The 15,409-nt window shown below is 38.8% G+C and overlaps 1 protein-coding gene across 3 annotated transcripts in view; it reads left to right on the plus strand.

The window, feature by feature from the left end:
- The first annotated feature begins 340 nt into the window (after positions 1 to 340).
- STEAP4 (STEAP4 metalloreductase) overlaps positions 341 to 15,409 on the plus strand; it is a 29,399-nt gene continuing 14,330 nt past the window's right edge. The window contains exon 1 of one of the 3 annotated variants that reach the window (XM_068211597.1): positions 341 to 501. In XM_068211597.1, the coding sequence (XP_068067698.1) occupies positions 490 to 501 (12 nt within the window). In that variant the 5' untranslated portion in view covers positions 341 to 489. Of the gene's footprint in view, positions 502 to 9,043; positions 9,156 to 15,409 lie in introns of those variants that run through there. The other 2 variants (XM_068211608.1, XM_068211617.1) reach the window with 2 other exon arrangements.

A 15,409-nucleotide genomic window follows, 5' to 3' on the forward strand; every position in this document is an offset into this window, starting at 1 on the left:
TGCTTTGCATAGAGGCAGTTATTATCTGAAATAAAACTGGGGTAGAGGATTATACAAGTAACGGATTATAGGAGGGGTTCTCAAAGTGTGGAGATGGGATGAAACCAGACCCTCCTGGGCTATAAACAAATTACTACTGATCAACTACTGGTCATTAAGCCCTTGAGAGGCCAGTAAAACTGACTTTAGAGATAACAAAGGGAACAAAGAACAAATATTCAATGCAGGTAATTAGAACTTACTATATATACTATATTTAGATACAAAGAGGAATTGCAAACCAATGAGGAAAGAGTAACGTGTAGTACGTGCTAAGAGCCATATAAAAGTAGCCCCACACTGATCCTAGAGTAAGCTGGAAGAAATCCTCAGCAGCATCATACTTCTCCCAGTGAAGAACCCAGGACAATAAGAACTCATCAGAACCCTCTCCCTTGCTTCTTGAGGACCAACAGAAGGGTGAGCATAATTCTGCAGAAAGGGGTGGAGATGAGGAAATTAGTGGGTACTAGCATCAATTGCACCATGACCAGCAGTGAGCTAAAATAATTGGAAAATTTAAAGTGTTGGTTTGTACAAAATAGGAGTAATAAGAATGCTTTGATTTGCTAATACCTTAATACTTGTATTGATATGAAAGATTTCATTTTTCAGCCCATATAAAATTCATGGTGTGGGGGTTTTTCTTGTGTATTTGGTACCTATACTGCTTAGCTGTAATTGCGGATGCAACACAAAAATAGATTAAGTTGTTATAGAGCATAAGGTATACACGATGCCAAAAAATACCAAGTACATGAAACAGAAGATGAAGTACGAGTTAGTACTAAACCAAGCATATTATCTACAGGAGACAGATTTCAGAGAGTTCAATTGTGCCTATTGCTTGGAAGAATAAATAAAGCCTCCTTGGTTTAGAGAAGGTGAATACTTTTTATTCTGACAGCTCTGCTTTCCCATTAGTAACCTCCCATGGCATTACCATCAGATTGTTGAGAGAAATGTTGTTTTGTAAGTATTAATTTCTAGAGGGGGTGGCTCTGTCCCTTAGGCCATAATTTTTGTCACAATAGAAACAGCTTTTCACATTGCTAAAATTAGGCTTTCAGTTGACTTTGCCAGTAGAAATATGAAAAATGCTTCTGAAAATTCTTATTAAGCAAATTTCATGGAGATATTTATTCCAACTTCCTGACATTCTTTAAAAAAATAAAAACACAGACTACTTGTCTGAGGTATATGCACACATTTAAATAACTTCTTACAGAAATAAAAGGATGTAGATGAGAACAGTCAAGATGAAAATAGCTTTACTGCAATACATGCCAGTGTTTCCAGTCCCATTATTAGCATCAAATACTGTCTACCTGAACCTTCTGACTGTCAATGTTTTGATTTTTCTAAATAACAAAGTGGACTGGGGAATGGAGGACAGAAATTTTCCTCTTGTTCATGTACAGTCCCTCATATACAGGGCTGCTGTCAGCATATTTTTCTCTCCATATTCACCTGCCTGTGAAATGCTTCTTGTGAAACCTGAAAGTCTGCATCCTTACTTGCTCTGGGGGACCTCTCATTCCCACTTCATTGAGTTAGATGTAAACACCACCTACACAAAAATTAACCTTAATGTGGCTGGGATAGTGTCTGACAGAGAAACCAGGGAGATCACTGCTAGCAATAAGTATACTTTAAAGGGAGTTGAAAGGACGGGGAATGTAGAAGAGAAGAGGAGCAAAGAGGGAATGGTCAGTGCTGCAGGGTCAGTGAGAGGAAACTTTAAAGGGAAGTGACTCTGAGGATAGAACATTTGTTGTGCCATAACCAAAAAGCAAGACATTTTGGAAGAATTATGTCATTGAATAACAGCTCACTATCATTTCTGAAGACCTCAAAGTCATCCTTTCCAGTGAAACTCATCTTCCTCAGTGAAATCAGCACCTTGTGTTGCTCAAATAACTTCCTCTTCTGTCTTCTGCTTGGTGGCCGAGCATAGAATCATCATAAGTTCTCGAAAGCCCTGAATAAAAATACTGAGGAGTCTGAGAGACCTGATAGCACTACAGACACTCAAGTACTCTATGTCATTGTTAGGCTGGCACCAGAAATCGTTTACTCACTTAAGTAGCCCTATTCATCTTCATGTCCCCTCCTTATTGCTTTCTTTCATAATGCAGTACAATTTCTTTTTTCTCTGATTAATTATAATACCATAAATGTATCACTGGAAAAGAAGTTCTGCCTTTCTAAAGGAAGTATATTTATAAAAATATCAAAATTATTTATCCTTGACTAAGTGTTAACTTTTATTTCTGTCTGTGTCATTTGGTTATTGCTTACATGATAATGAGGTCCTAATTTTTAAAAGAAAATTAAAAAAAAAAAAAAAAAAAAGGAGGGAAACAAAAACAGATTATGTATTTCAAAATAGCCTAGAAGAAAATGTTGTTTTTCAAGCTCTTCCTGTGCTGGATGATACAAAGGAATATATATTAAGAAGTCTGTCTGGAAAATTTATTTTTACAAAGTGTCAGGAAGGATTAAAGCAAATACCCTGCAGATGCAGTCAGACTTGGTCAGACAGGGGACTTAGGCCTGCAGAGCTCAGAGGAAGACATTTAAACTAGTATGGTAGTATTTACTGGAGCAAGCCAAGAACATGGACATGAAGAGGTAGTATGGCTAAAGTGATATGGAGTAATTTGTTCAGCTCCTGTGACTCAGTCATATATTTGAGCATTTTGGCAGAAGGGGTGATTTTGTCAGCTATGGAACTCAGTAAAAACTCTGGCTATGCCAGTGGTGTGACTTGCTGCTGGAAATGGATTTTCTGCTCAAAATGGATTTGGGGCTTTTGTATTCTCTGTGAGTCCATAAAATTGACCAGTTAATCTTTCTACATTTCTATGCTGCTTCATTAGTGTTTATATTTCTCCTTGCAGCTCATTTTTTAATTAGCTGTGCAGTAGTTATAAAGGCATTACATAAATAGGATACAATGGTCTGTTGTGGTTATGGGCAGAAGTTCTACAGCCTATTTTCTCTCTCACAAGCAGTTCTAAATTTCAGAATATTGTTGCATCCCAAATACAATTGTGGTGAGGAGAGTGGTTAAGGGAAATTTAAAAAATAGTTTCAGTTGAAAAATCTACAAAGTTTTTGAGGTATATAAATATCCAAAAGAAATATTCATCTTTTCAGAATACATCAAACACCCCTTGTTAACCTCCTCTAAATATGACAGTTCAGCTTTATGAAGCAATTTCAGATAGAAGTATGAAGCAGGAGGAATCATCATCCCTGACTTATGGATATTTGTAAATTCTGTCTAGAAAAATCACTAGATGTACTAGGATGACTTATTGGACACGCATGGCTCGTAGACCATAAAGATCTATTCAACACAGTCTAGGCAGATTTCAATTAAATTTCTTCAATTCATCTTTTCTTCCTAGCCTCATTTTGAAATAGTATTGGACATTAACACACAGCCTAAAGTACAGCACCCATTCCCATGAGCTTCCAGCTATGGTGTTTCCAGTTATTGAGGACACTCTACAGAACTAAAACACTCCCAGTATGGCACCATTGCTTTTGTGCAGTGTTCATGCCTCCCTGCAGCCTAAGGGAAAATACATTTTTCCAAGTCCAGAATGGATCAGTCAGATCATAATCTAGGCTGTGCTTTGGGCCATTGACTGAAATATTTCAGCGTGCTTCTCTTTATGCTTTTCTGTAACTCTACCCAAATGTTCTTCCCAGAATACTTGTAACAAGTATTTTGCCTTCCATCTCACACAAAATCACACTACAGTTTATCTGTGAAACAGTAAGAAGTTAAAATCCTGCATATTTCTCTACATCAGACAGTAACTATCTTAGGGGATATTTTGGCCTCTTGATAGGCACTGTCATCATCAGAGTATGTTCCTAAGTGAAACTAGGTGAACAATAGTGTCACATTCTTTGTTGTTTTTTAAGGAAAGACTGTTTAGAAATTAAGCAACAAGCTTGAATGCAGCAGGAATCCAGAGCAGCCTTCACAAATGCATGCACAACAGCTATCTCTGGTCACAGCATAACTTTATCTGCTGAAACAGCAAGGAATGCTGATACTTAATGGTTATTATCATCTCAGAAATGAAAGTGTCACTCTGTGAATAGGTGATAAACACCAGCTGAACAAAATTACCTTTATTTAGCATAAAAAAGCCTGTGATATTTTAGCTGCATGTGTTTTCAGTGCCTTTAATCCCCACTTAAAATCAAATGGCAGGTAGCCAAAAAACAGAAAATAACACTAAGAATGTAAAAGCTTATACAGTTACATTTTCCCGTCTCCTACTGACAGTTTTATAAGAGGTCCCTCCAGGATCTTTACTGATCTTCACATGTCTGTTGAAAACTAATGAGACACAACAAAAACCTGAGACATCTCACACATATTTGAGTGTAGTTCCTTTGAAAACATTAACTTTAGAGGAAGGATTCCAAGCTGGGATTTGGCTTCAGCCAAGATGAGAACAACAAATGGAAAAATGCTTCAGCCATTATTGACTTTCAGCCTCCTATGTGTCACTCTCGCCTCTGACAAGAAAAATTATACCCCTTCTCATGTCCTTCACTTCTCAAACACTTTCTTAGAAGATGATCAAAATAAAGCATGGACAGGCTGGATGTGGTTAGTAATTTATATAGAAAGAAAGAAATTAGAATTTACTGTCTCCTCCAAAAACTCACCTGTTCCCTAACTTTGACTATCTGGTCACACAACAGCTCATCTCTGTATGTTTGGTTTTGGCTCGTGTTTTCACTCACTGAATACCTTAAGAAATTCTGTTTATCTTGGTCTGCAACTTCAAGTGATCTATGTTGCCCACCTGCTTGCATGTTCAGTGCTTCCTTTATAGGCTTCATGGATGAAGTACTGTGCACGGAAGAAATCTTAAGCTGTCAAGAATTCTGGAGCTTATGTTCAGAAATGGTCTGGATATTCCCACCCTGTCGAAATTGACAGCAAACACTTAGAGTAAACAGCTTCATTTTGAGCACAAGGAAGCAAGTGAACCATCACATGAAACTGTCAAACAAAGTTCAAGAAAGAAAGTTTGTTGACTTTACTTGAAAGGGAAATATGATCCAGTTTGTCTCCTAACCACCCTTTTTTTTTTTTTAATCGAGTTTCACTGAAATTACTCTGAACTGTTTCCAATCAGACAATGCCATCGTATGAAAAATCCATGAATTTAAAAGTGACACCTGTATCTGTGATTTTATGAAGGGTGATTTTTTTCCCCTGTTTCTGGGAAAGCTGATGTCAAGTCAGCTACCCCTAAACACTGAGGAATCAGTACTTCACTCTCAAGAAACTAAGCTTTGTGTAGAGATGCCATGATAGGGACAAAAAATACAGGATAAAGCTTATGTCTAAACCGTGCTACTGTGTACCCTGTTTTCAGGGAGAAATCCATTTACTCTGGCATGTCTGAGATCTGGGTTAACTAGTATGCTTGGTGGTGTTTCACCATCTCTAATGTATAAATCCTCAGAGATGTGCTGACTTCCATCCTCAATCCCTGTGTAATCTTGGACCTCAGAATAAAACCCCAGCAAAATGACGTTCCTCTCTCTGTGAAGGCTGCACATAGCAGAGGCAGGCTTTACAAAGCTATAGCCAGAATTTTTTTTTTTCCACATGCTAAAACTTTAATGTACATTCCCAAGGCTATATCTTCCCTGCCAAGGAAAAGATAAAACCAAGTATATTTCAAACAGGGATAGAACAGAGGGATACAAATGTTTATCAAAGCCTTGAGGCTGCATTTATCAGGAAATTTCCACCAGCCTTTGAGGTGCTCTGTGGTGTCCCTGTGGGCATGCTGGCTCCCCTAGGGCCAGTGGAGTGCTCACTCCTAGCTGAGTGTCTTGGGTCTCCCTGGTCCCAGGGTGAGTTTGCTGTCTGATGGAGATTTCGCAGCACAAAGTGACAAGCTTTGTGCCTCTTTTTCCCTTCTGGGTTTTTTCAAAGTTTTCATCTCTTCTTCCACTGTAACCATGAGCCTGGGGAAAAAAACCTCCTACAAACAACATGCAGCTTTGTAACACCATTGCTCTTTTTTTGTGTTTCCCTAAAAAAAGAGAGTATAGACCAGTGATGATAGGAAACAACAATTTTTTTAAATTTTTTTTTTAAATTAAAAAAAAATGGAAAAAGAAGGGTGAAATGTGAGAGGCGGACACAGAGTAGAGCACACCCTTCCCATATCCCTGGCCTTTTTCTTATGCATTCAGATCTTGAAATTTTTGGCACATATGCTTTGGAAGATCTTCCCCAGTAGTGCTTTCAAGTTCACCACTCCCATGTTTTCAGGCTAAATTCAATCTTGCATCCAATGATATGAGCTGTTTTCTGAAGCATCTTAACCTCAGTAACTATTGTGGCAATAAGAGTGATGAGCACATATCTCTCTGGACTTAGTTCCATTGTTAAATGCTCTAGAAATCCAGCTTGCAATTTCAAGGATATATTGAAGCTGCAAGTCACACTCCATAACAGAAAAATAATGAAAAATAGCCATTGGCCAGGCTTTGTTTGGTAATTCCTTATGATTTATAATCGGTTCCAAGTGGCACTGGCCTTCAGTAAATAAAAACGTATGGGTTTGTTTATTTCCATGACTAAGATTAAATCTTCTTTTTTTCCCCTATGAGTATACCAAAGTTTTGTTAACTCATAAACTACTGCAGTCTCTTTTTTTTTTTTTTTTTCATTTCCCACACTGTTTAAAATGACCACATCAACATTTGCCCTGAAATCCTTCATGGATAATGTACTTTAAACTCTGAAATGTCTAATTAATTCCTCCTATTTCTCATTTTCTTCAATAATTACATGTGAGATGATCAAGACAATGCTCTCAAGAAGTTACAGCAGTACATATTTATCTTTATAATTCAGCAGCCTAATACTTTTGGAGAACACAAATTGCTGAATATTTTCTGGTGACTTATTTGGGTTTCTGCCAGCTTTTTTCACGTATGTTATTATTTGTGTTACATGGTATTTACAGTGTTGTTTGTCCACCTTCAGCCCAGAAGTACAGTTTCTTTCTGTGACAGTATTTTTTCATCAAATCTAAATGTCATCTGTATAAATCGTACTAACCTGAAAAGTTGGCAAAATTCATCACAATTTTTCTCAGATGCTAAATGCAGCCTAAATACACATCCAAAAAAAGAGTGCAGCTCACAAATGTTTCAAAAAGTTTTTTAAAACCCTCTTTTATTTTTGCTAATATGAACAGCCACCATGCCCCTGTCACACACCTCTTTTGTTTCTGCAGGCCCATCAATGGATGAACAAGGAGTTTCATTCATCTTTCCTATAATTACAAGAATTATTTTGGCTGTTCTTCCAGTCATTCCAGAGGAATGAGCATATTCAGCTCCTCTTTAAAGCATTGCTTTACAATGTGAAGGGATCACATAAGTATGCGAAATGTTGGACAACTCAATGCTTTCCTGTTTTTTTTAGTATTCACAAGGTATTTATCCATTGGAAAATAGCCTCCAATTATTATTGCACAGCACTTGCCCTTTTTCCCATCTATTAGGAATTTGTACATTTATTTCTCATATATCTTCTATGGGCTTAGCCTTGTGCTTTTAAACTCTGCAAGTCAACTATTTTCCTCTCCATTCCCTTTAATTTAAGTGTAAAACAATTCTTGGCAGCATCTTCCTATAAGGGTCACCTGAAAATGAATATTACACTGGTTATCCCCAGACACATCCACTGCCTCAGTGGACATTCTGTGCCAGGTCGAACACTTTGCACATGCCAGGTGCACCTTGTTGAATCTTCCAAGCTCTTTCAAAGTGATATCATCTTTCTCAGCTCCTGGATCTCTTCCAGTGGTTCAGGCATCACACTGGCTTCTACTTTTTATCACAGTGTACAAATGACACAGGCTATTCCTGTTCTAAATCTCAAACATGACCTGATCTCTTTTCTAGAACTCAAGTTCTCAAATATACTTTCTTCAGCCCTAGTGCAGTCACAGATTGTTCTGAATGAAACTTCTTATTGTCCTATCTTTCTGTTTTTAGAAATTCACTCTGTATTTAATATATTCGATGACTCTTTCTTTAGTGTGTTTTTCTAATTAGTTTCCAGTAAGTCTCCCAAAGTCAAAATTGTGTAAAAATTTTTTTCTTTTACTATCTTCCTCTTTAATGTCAGAAATTGCTTGCAATTCTAGAGCTCTATATTATTTAAATCCCCCTTCAAGTAATTTTTCAAACTTACAGAATTTCAGTGCTAGTGGGACTTTCTTAGCCCCTTACTCTTATCTGGATTATGACCTAGTTCAATGATGCTCAAGTCATCTGTTTTGAATTTTGTCCCATTTCAAACAGATATGTAACATCGCAAAATTCAAACAGATATGTAACATCACAATATTCAAACTGTCTTATCCTTCAAAGACTAATTTCTCAACACTTATCCATCACAGACTCTGGCATCACAGGATAGCTGCACTTACCAAGAATATCCAGAGAATTTTAGAAATAAGCTACTTTCAACCACCCCATGCCAAATTCCTTTTATCCCAATGTGGCAAGCTTACTGGCAAGCTTACTGTCCTTACCTAGAGGTGGAATGGCACAGAAGAGCCAAGACAAAAAAAAAAAAAAGCAGCTTTCCTTCCAGGCAAACATTTGTTGTTGTGCTTCTACAACATTTCTGACTTTTGCAATTCCGGTTAGTCTTACAAGAGTAGGGAAAGGCAGCCAAACCTTAGCTCTGGCCAATAGCCAAGGGGCAAGTCAGTGCCAGCATGATAAAAGCACCCACAGCTTCACCTCAGTTGTAAATACAAGGGCTGGGACTTTCCCTAAGACTTTGACGGGAAGTTCTTTCATCCCGCGCAGACAGAAAAGGCTTGCAACATCCCCTCACATATTCCTGCCCTGTACACTCACCCTGGCTTCCTCTAGATAAATACCAGCTGGGCTGTCAGGGTTCCTGTGCCTGCTCCAGGCAGTAGGACCTCTCTGCAGCTCCTGAGGTTTCCCTTGGTCCATGTACAGCATCTCACCAGCTGGGAAAGCACTGGCTTGCTTAGGGCAACTACGTCAGGTTGAGTGCACAGGTGAGTTTTACACAGATGATACAGGTTTCTCTCATTCCTGCAGGTGAGAATGGGGAACAAAATGGCTAAACTGCCAACCTGAAAAGTTTAGGTGGGCTTGAAGTTAAATTTTTAAGTCTCTTGATGAAATTTTAGCCGAGCCTTTCTCTCTGCTAGACAAAAAAAAACACAAAGCCAGGCCATGTCTCCTGGGATTTTATTGACATTATACAATCTATTTGTAACTAAGAGCTGATGTAAGGAAGCACTGAGAAATAAGAAAGTAATTTTATCTGTAAAGGACAAAACAGAACTTCAGATCTGTCAGTTAATATTCAGAGGGCTTACATAGCAGATAACAGCCTTATTTAATCTTCCAGAGGTGTTTGTTACAGCTGCAGTGAAGAAAGCTTCTGCAAATAAGGATTGGTCAGTGGGTTTTAAATAATGAAGCTAGAAAGTGGATTTTCTTTCCTATGCCAGAGCCAAAATATTGGTTTGAATTTTAGCAGCAAGGGCAGGGTCTTGTTTTACCCTGAATTATAAGTGATCACTAATACAAGTTGGAAATAATGATTATTTTTACTTCTGGATTTATATGTGGATTTCAAGTTTTCCCTTTCCATTCAAGCAGCATACCAATTTTAATCCTGTTTAATATTTTATAAGCATGAGGCTTCAATGCTGCAGAAAGAAATGGATTTTTCTTAAATATTGTCTTATACCAGCTCCACATTATTAATTCAGAGAACATTTGCAGATGTCAGAACTGTTCTTCAGCTTTGATATAGGAAAATTTCATATCCTCTCTAAATCTGTAACACAAACTGTCACTCAGACTGTAGACCAATTTTTTCAAGTCTGTTAAGACTTCATAAAATGATGCAATTAGTGGAAGATGAACATTCTTTTTTAGATGTGGCCTTTCTGAAACTTCTAGATTTGTTAATAGCAATGATTTAGACTAGCATGAAGTAGCACTGTAACTACATACCAAAATATTGCAATAGTCATTGAGAAATCAAGCATCACTGTGTTTTCTTCCTCCATATTGGTCTTTTCTCATAAAAATATATTAGATACTTTTCATATTTGTACATTTTTAGGCAGATGGTAGGTTTTTTAATTACTTCTCCTAGTTACAGGCAGAGATGATAATCAGATGATGGGTCTACTTTGTGTTGAGAAATTATGATTAAAGTGTGTAGCCTACTAGTAGCTGGTTTCAGAGCAGAAGCTCACTTGGGAATGAATCTGCTGCCCTCCACCACATATCATTCCATGTCTCACACTGCAGAGGAGCTGGGGACATGCAATCTTGGCTGCTCATGGGTGAAACAAAACAATCTCACAGCTAATTGCAGTTAAGCTCACAGGACCAGATCAGAGCTACTCCAAAGTAAAAACCCCATCAGCGTGGGCACTGGGTGCTCCCTATAAACCCAGTCTCCCCAAAATACAGACAGGAACTGAAACTTTCAGGCAGAGTAATTAAAATCTGCATATTTTAAGGTCTCTTTCACTGCTCCCCAGTCTATTTCTTATTTAAACCTCTTTATCTGGTAACTTCAAGATTTGAGCCAACATTTCTTCCTTTCTCATTTGCTTGCTGAACTAGCAGAGTGGAACTGCAACATTTTCAATATCTTATTTTTTGTGGGACATTTTAGAGGCAGTGGCATTTTGACTTTATTTTTATTCTATTCAGATTTTCATGTATATTGACTTTGGGGTTCAAAAGCCGGGTTTTGGGAAGAAAAGGTAGGGACAAGTATGTAAATGTAACATTTGAATGCTTACTGCAGTTCAAAGGTAGGGAGCTTTTTGTCTCTGCATGCTCTAAAACAAAATACTGTTTTTTTTTTTTCCTCTTTTGACCTCACTGTTTAGACCCAGATACTGTTACCATTTTTAAAATTTAGTGAGAGCACTGTCAATAAAATACTCATTTAATTAACTTATTAGATGTTTGTAGGCAGGGCTGTGAGAAGCAGGTGCATTCCCAAATGTCCTGGTGAGCCCTTCCTGAGCTCCTGACAGCTCTGTCCTCCCAGCTGTGGAGGTGTGGGCAGGGTGCTGGGACTGTGCCAGGTGGCAGCTCAGGTGAGCACTGGTTATACTGGTGCTTCTTGGAGACAGGGAATAGCTGCCAGCAAAAGCATTCATTAGAGGGCTTACAGCTTCCTCCCAACTTCACAGGGACTACTGAGCGCAGCCCTGGATGCACCACTGCAAAGGTACCTTTCAGCTGTTGTCTTTAATTTACTAAAGTGTTGAGTGCTGTCTCTCCCAGTGGGGTTACCAGAGAAGTGCCCTAACTTTGGTGGTGGCACTGTGCTGGAGACAGGCTCAGGCTGCCTGGCTTGGGACCGCTCTTCCGATGCTTGGCTGAGCTGCCTTGTTTGTGCACTGGCAGAGCCACACAGATCAGCCTGGCTCAGCAGCAGGGCTAGGTCTAACCTTCCACTGGGACATGCAGTTCCCATGACTGTCTTTGGAAAACATGAGGTTAAGATTGAATCAGGAGTGAGGACAGGTTCTTAGCTATGGATGATTTCCCTACATGTGTTTTTCCCAAGTGGAGCAGCCTCCCACTGACAAATAAGAATGTACAGAAAAAACACCTTCATAAAGAGCATGATGTTCCTAAAATATTAGAATATTAATAAATTTGATTTGAATTCTGAAACATGAACTGCTCCAGAGCTTCATATAACTTGGCATTTCAAAGGTGCTCAGTTTTAATAATCTGCTACAAACTGCTTGATCAATGGTGAAAAGGCTTAGCCATCCAATTCAGACAAGTTACAGCACCCGAGGACTGGGATCAAAGTGTTTTACTCCTGCTTACCACCTTTAGTGATGCCAACTCTGTGAGCAAGTTTCTGGAGACCTCTAGATAAACAAGCCTTAAGAGCTAAGAAATTAAGTGGAGAAGTTGATTGCCAAAGAGCAAAACACTTTCTGGCATCATTAAAGCAGAGGACAGTTTGACAAACAATTTCTCTGGGGTGGTCCCATGCTATGATGACTGTGAGAGCAGGAAATATGTAAAAAGACATGAGTACTCACAAAAAGTGGATAATTATGCAATAATCATAATAGCATAAAATGGTAATTCAGTAAAGGCAATGGGCTTATTCAGAAAACTCAGTTCCTTATTTTGTATTGAATTTCCTTGCTGGAGATGCAAGAGAGGGTCACCCTGCAGGAGGGAATTATTTTGTCCAATTAGGCAATTACAGAAGCAGCATGACACTTTGTTTCCTACCTCCTGGCACCCTCTTCTTTGCTCTTCAGCTAAGTTTAGTAAAAAGCTCTTCATTTGTCTCTGTTCCAAATATCCACTTTTTCTTTCACTCCTTTTTTGCTTATTGCATGGTCTTGACATGCAGAACCAAGAGTGACTTCTGCCTCAACCCCACATATTTCACAGGGGTAGGAAATGGGGGTAGGTCTCAGACCCTGACTGAGACCCAGGAGCAAACAGAAGACAGAAATCAGGGTGAGCTTTCCCTGAAGGCCACAGCCCCTGTGTAAGAGGGCACAAGCAGCAGGGATTTGTATGAGATGTTTTGTAAGGGTTCCTGTCCCCCATGAAGTGGCACAGAATAACTCTGGCTGCTCTGTAAGCAAGTTGGTGGCAGTGCTGTGCCCCAAGAGCAGTGCCCCAAGGCAGTTCCCTGGCAGATGACATTTGGACCAACATCTGGGCTGGGAGAGGAGCTAATGACTCACTGCTGTGCACACCCGTCCCTGCTTGCCAGGCAGGAATCACCAGCAGCAGCTTGTGCATCTGCAAAACCTGGGCTGAACTCAAAGGAGGCTTTGGTCAAAAAAAAACCCCCCCAAAAAAACCCACAAACCCTACATGTTTCCTTTTCTCAGCATAGGATGCTGCCCTGAACAGCTCTGTCAATATTTTACTAATCCTGTCACTGGGGTTCTTTTTCTATTTTAAAAGCATGTTTCTAAGTTCAGTCTTCTCAGCAATTAATTTTCAAAGCCTGTAACTTAAGGTTATTGCTTAGAGAGTTTTGAAATCAGCGGCTCAATAAGAAAGAGAACTTCTTCCATCTTGAAAAGAATTTTAAAGTTTGCCTGATAAGGATTTTTCCTTGTTGAAAAATTCAACAGCATAAAAAAATATCTATCTCACCCTCTTGTTTTTTTCCTTTTGGTTTTGGGGTATTTTGGGTTAGTGGGTTGGTTTTTCTTGTTTTATTTGTGGGGTTTTTTTTTTTTTGTTGTTTTGTTTTGTTTTTTTTTTTTTGAGGAATAATTTCTTCTGTAAATATCAGTGTTCTTTTTGTCCTGGAGGCAGGCATGTTTCTGCAGATGCCGCTCAGATTCAGTCAAATGAGAGAGGAAAATGTTCAAGTCCAGATAAAATAAAAAAAGGAAACCAAAAGGAGCAAGTAAATACAATTAGTACACATCACATCAAGTGAGTAAGGGAACTGATGAAGTTATCCACTGTTTTGGATTGTTCAATCATATGTCTTTAAACATAGATTAATGAACTTTCTGTAAAATGTGCTTGGCCTCATTCCCGAAATGTTGCAAATCCACATTTATTTGTTTTGGCAAGAAAATTTCATATTCATGCTGTTTTCTTAAATCTTTCATCATATTCTCACTTCTCAGATTTCTAAGAGTTTAAGACAGCCAAGAACATTGTTGATACACCACTGCAGCCACTTTGCCCTTTCTTTTGTGAAAGGTGCAACAAAACTGGGCTTCATTTCCCCATTTGTGCAACCCAGTCCAAAAGCAAGAGAACTGCAAATCAAGAATTCATTACTGTAAATGGGAAGAGAGTCAGGCTTTTCATGCTCTCCTAGAGCTCATAATAGATATGTGGCATGAATTCTTACATTTTTAGTGTTTGGAAGGTCTGGTTTTGGTCGGTTGTTGGTGTAATTTCAGCTAATTCCAGTCTCTGCAAGGCATTGATGGCTGTCAGTAAAATCTTCCCAAATAAGCTCCCCTCCTTGTTCTCCATTACTGTCAAGACACCACAATGATGTTGGGTCAAAACTGCTTCACGCACTTCCTTCTCTTTTGGTGGTTCAGACATGCATTTGGATGTGTGTACTTCACAAATGTTTAGGGTGTTCATTATTTTAGCTTCATTCCTGTAAGAAGTGAGAAATCCTCTCACTTGTGCAGAGGTACGTGAGTGTCTCACATTTATGTATGTTCATCAATCATTTTTTTACTGATGATTTCAAACAAATATAGCAGAAGGGCACAGTGTTTGCTTCTTCTCACGATGCATAAAAGAGGGCAGCTGAAGACCCCACAGAAGAGTCCTGAAAAATGAAAGACTATAACATGACTACATACATTTGAAATACCTAAAATCCAATAGAAGAAATGTTACAGTGTTTGCTTCTTCTCACGATGCATAAAAGAGGGCAGCTGAAGACCCCACAGAAGAGTCCTGAAAAATGAAAGACTATAACATGACTACATACATTTGAAATACCTAAAATCCAATAGAAGAAATGTTACAGGAGTCATCTCCTGTGATTAGAAACAGTTTCAATCAGAGCCTGTAATCAGCCAAGAAGCACAAACCCCTAGGAAGCCAGGCTTCATTATTTCTAGTGTTATTTCTCTGTGAGATACAGCTACTTGTTACTGTCTCTAAATGGCGGATAAAAAATGCTCAAGAAAATCATTTCACAGTGAGAGAATGCCTGAGCAGGAATCCAAGAGGTGCCTCTCCATGCCTGGTGGATCTTCAAGCATGGCTTTCAAGGCCTCAGAACATCTCCTGGGCCAGCTGGAATAAACCCAGTGCCCCTGTACTGTAGGCAGGTCTCTCTCTTCCTCACACTTGCTCACCTTCACGTGTTTTAAGAAATATTTTCATTCTTCTTGCAGTTGAAGAGGCTGGATTAAAGCTTAATACCTACAAACCTCAGAATAGAACAACAGCCCTGAAGAGACTGAGGAAATTACTCAAGTTATAGCTGTGTATTGTGTGTTTATGGGAGCAGCTGGAGGTGATGAGATTTCCAGCCCTCTCAGTATTTTGCTATGATTTAGACAACATTAAGCACATCTATTTAGGACTATATTTCATCTGTTTGAAGAGCCTCCAGGCAGTTTTAGTGTACTCCTGATAAAAAGTGAAGATGTGGGAAATGCAATGTCCTCCATAGGAGGATTTATTGTCTCAAAAAATTATTTTTTATCAGCTTTGTCAAAACTTGGAGCCCAGGATTTTCTGCTAAGAAGAACAGCAGATATTCATTTGCTTGAAA

The sequence above is a fragment of the Anomalospiza imberbis genome, chromosome 1, assembly GCF_031753505.1.
Source record: "Anomalospiza imberbis isolate Cuckoo-Finch-1a 21T00152 chromosome 1, ASM3175350v1, whole genome shotgun sequence".
Lineage (NCBI taxonomy): Eukaryota > Metazoa > Chordata > Aves > Passeriformes > Viduidae > Anomalospiza > Anomalospiza imberbis.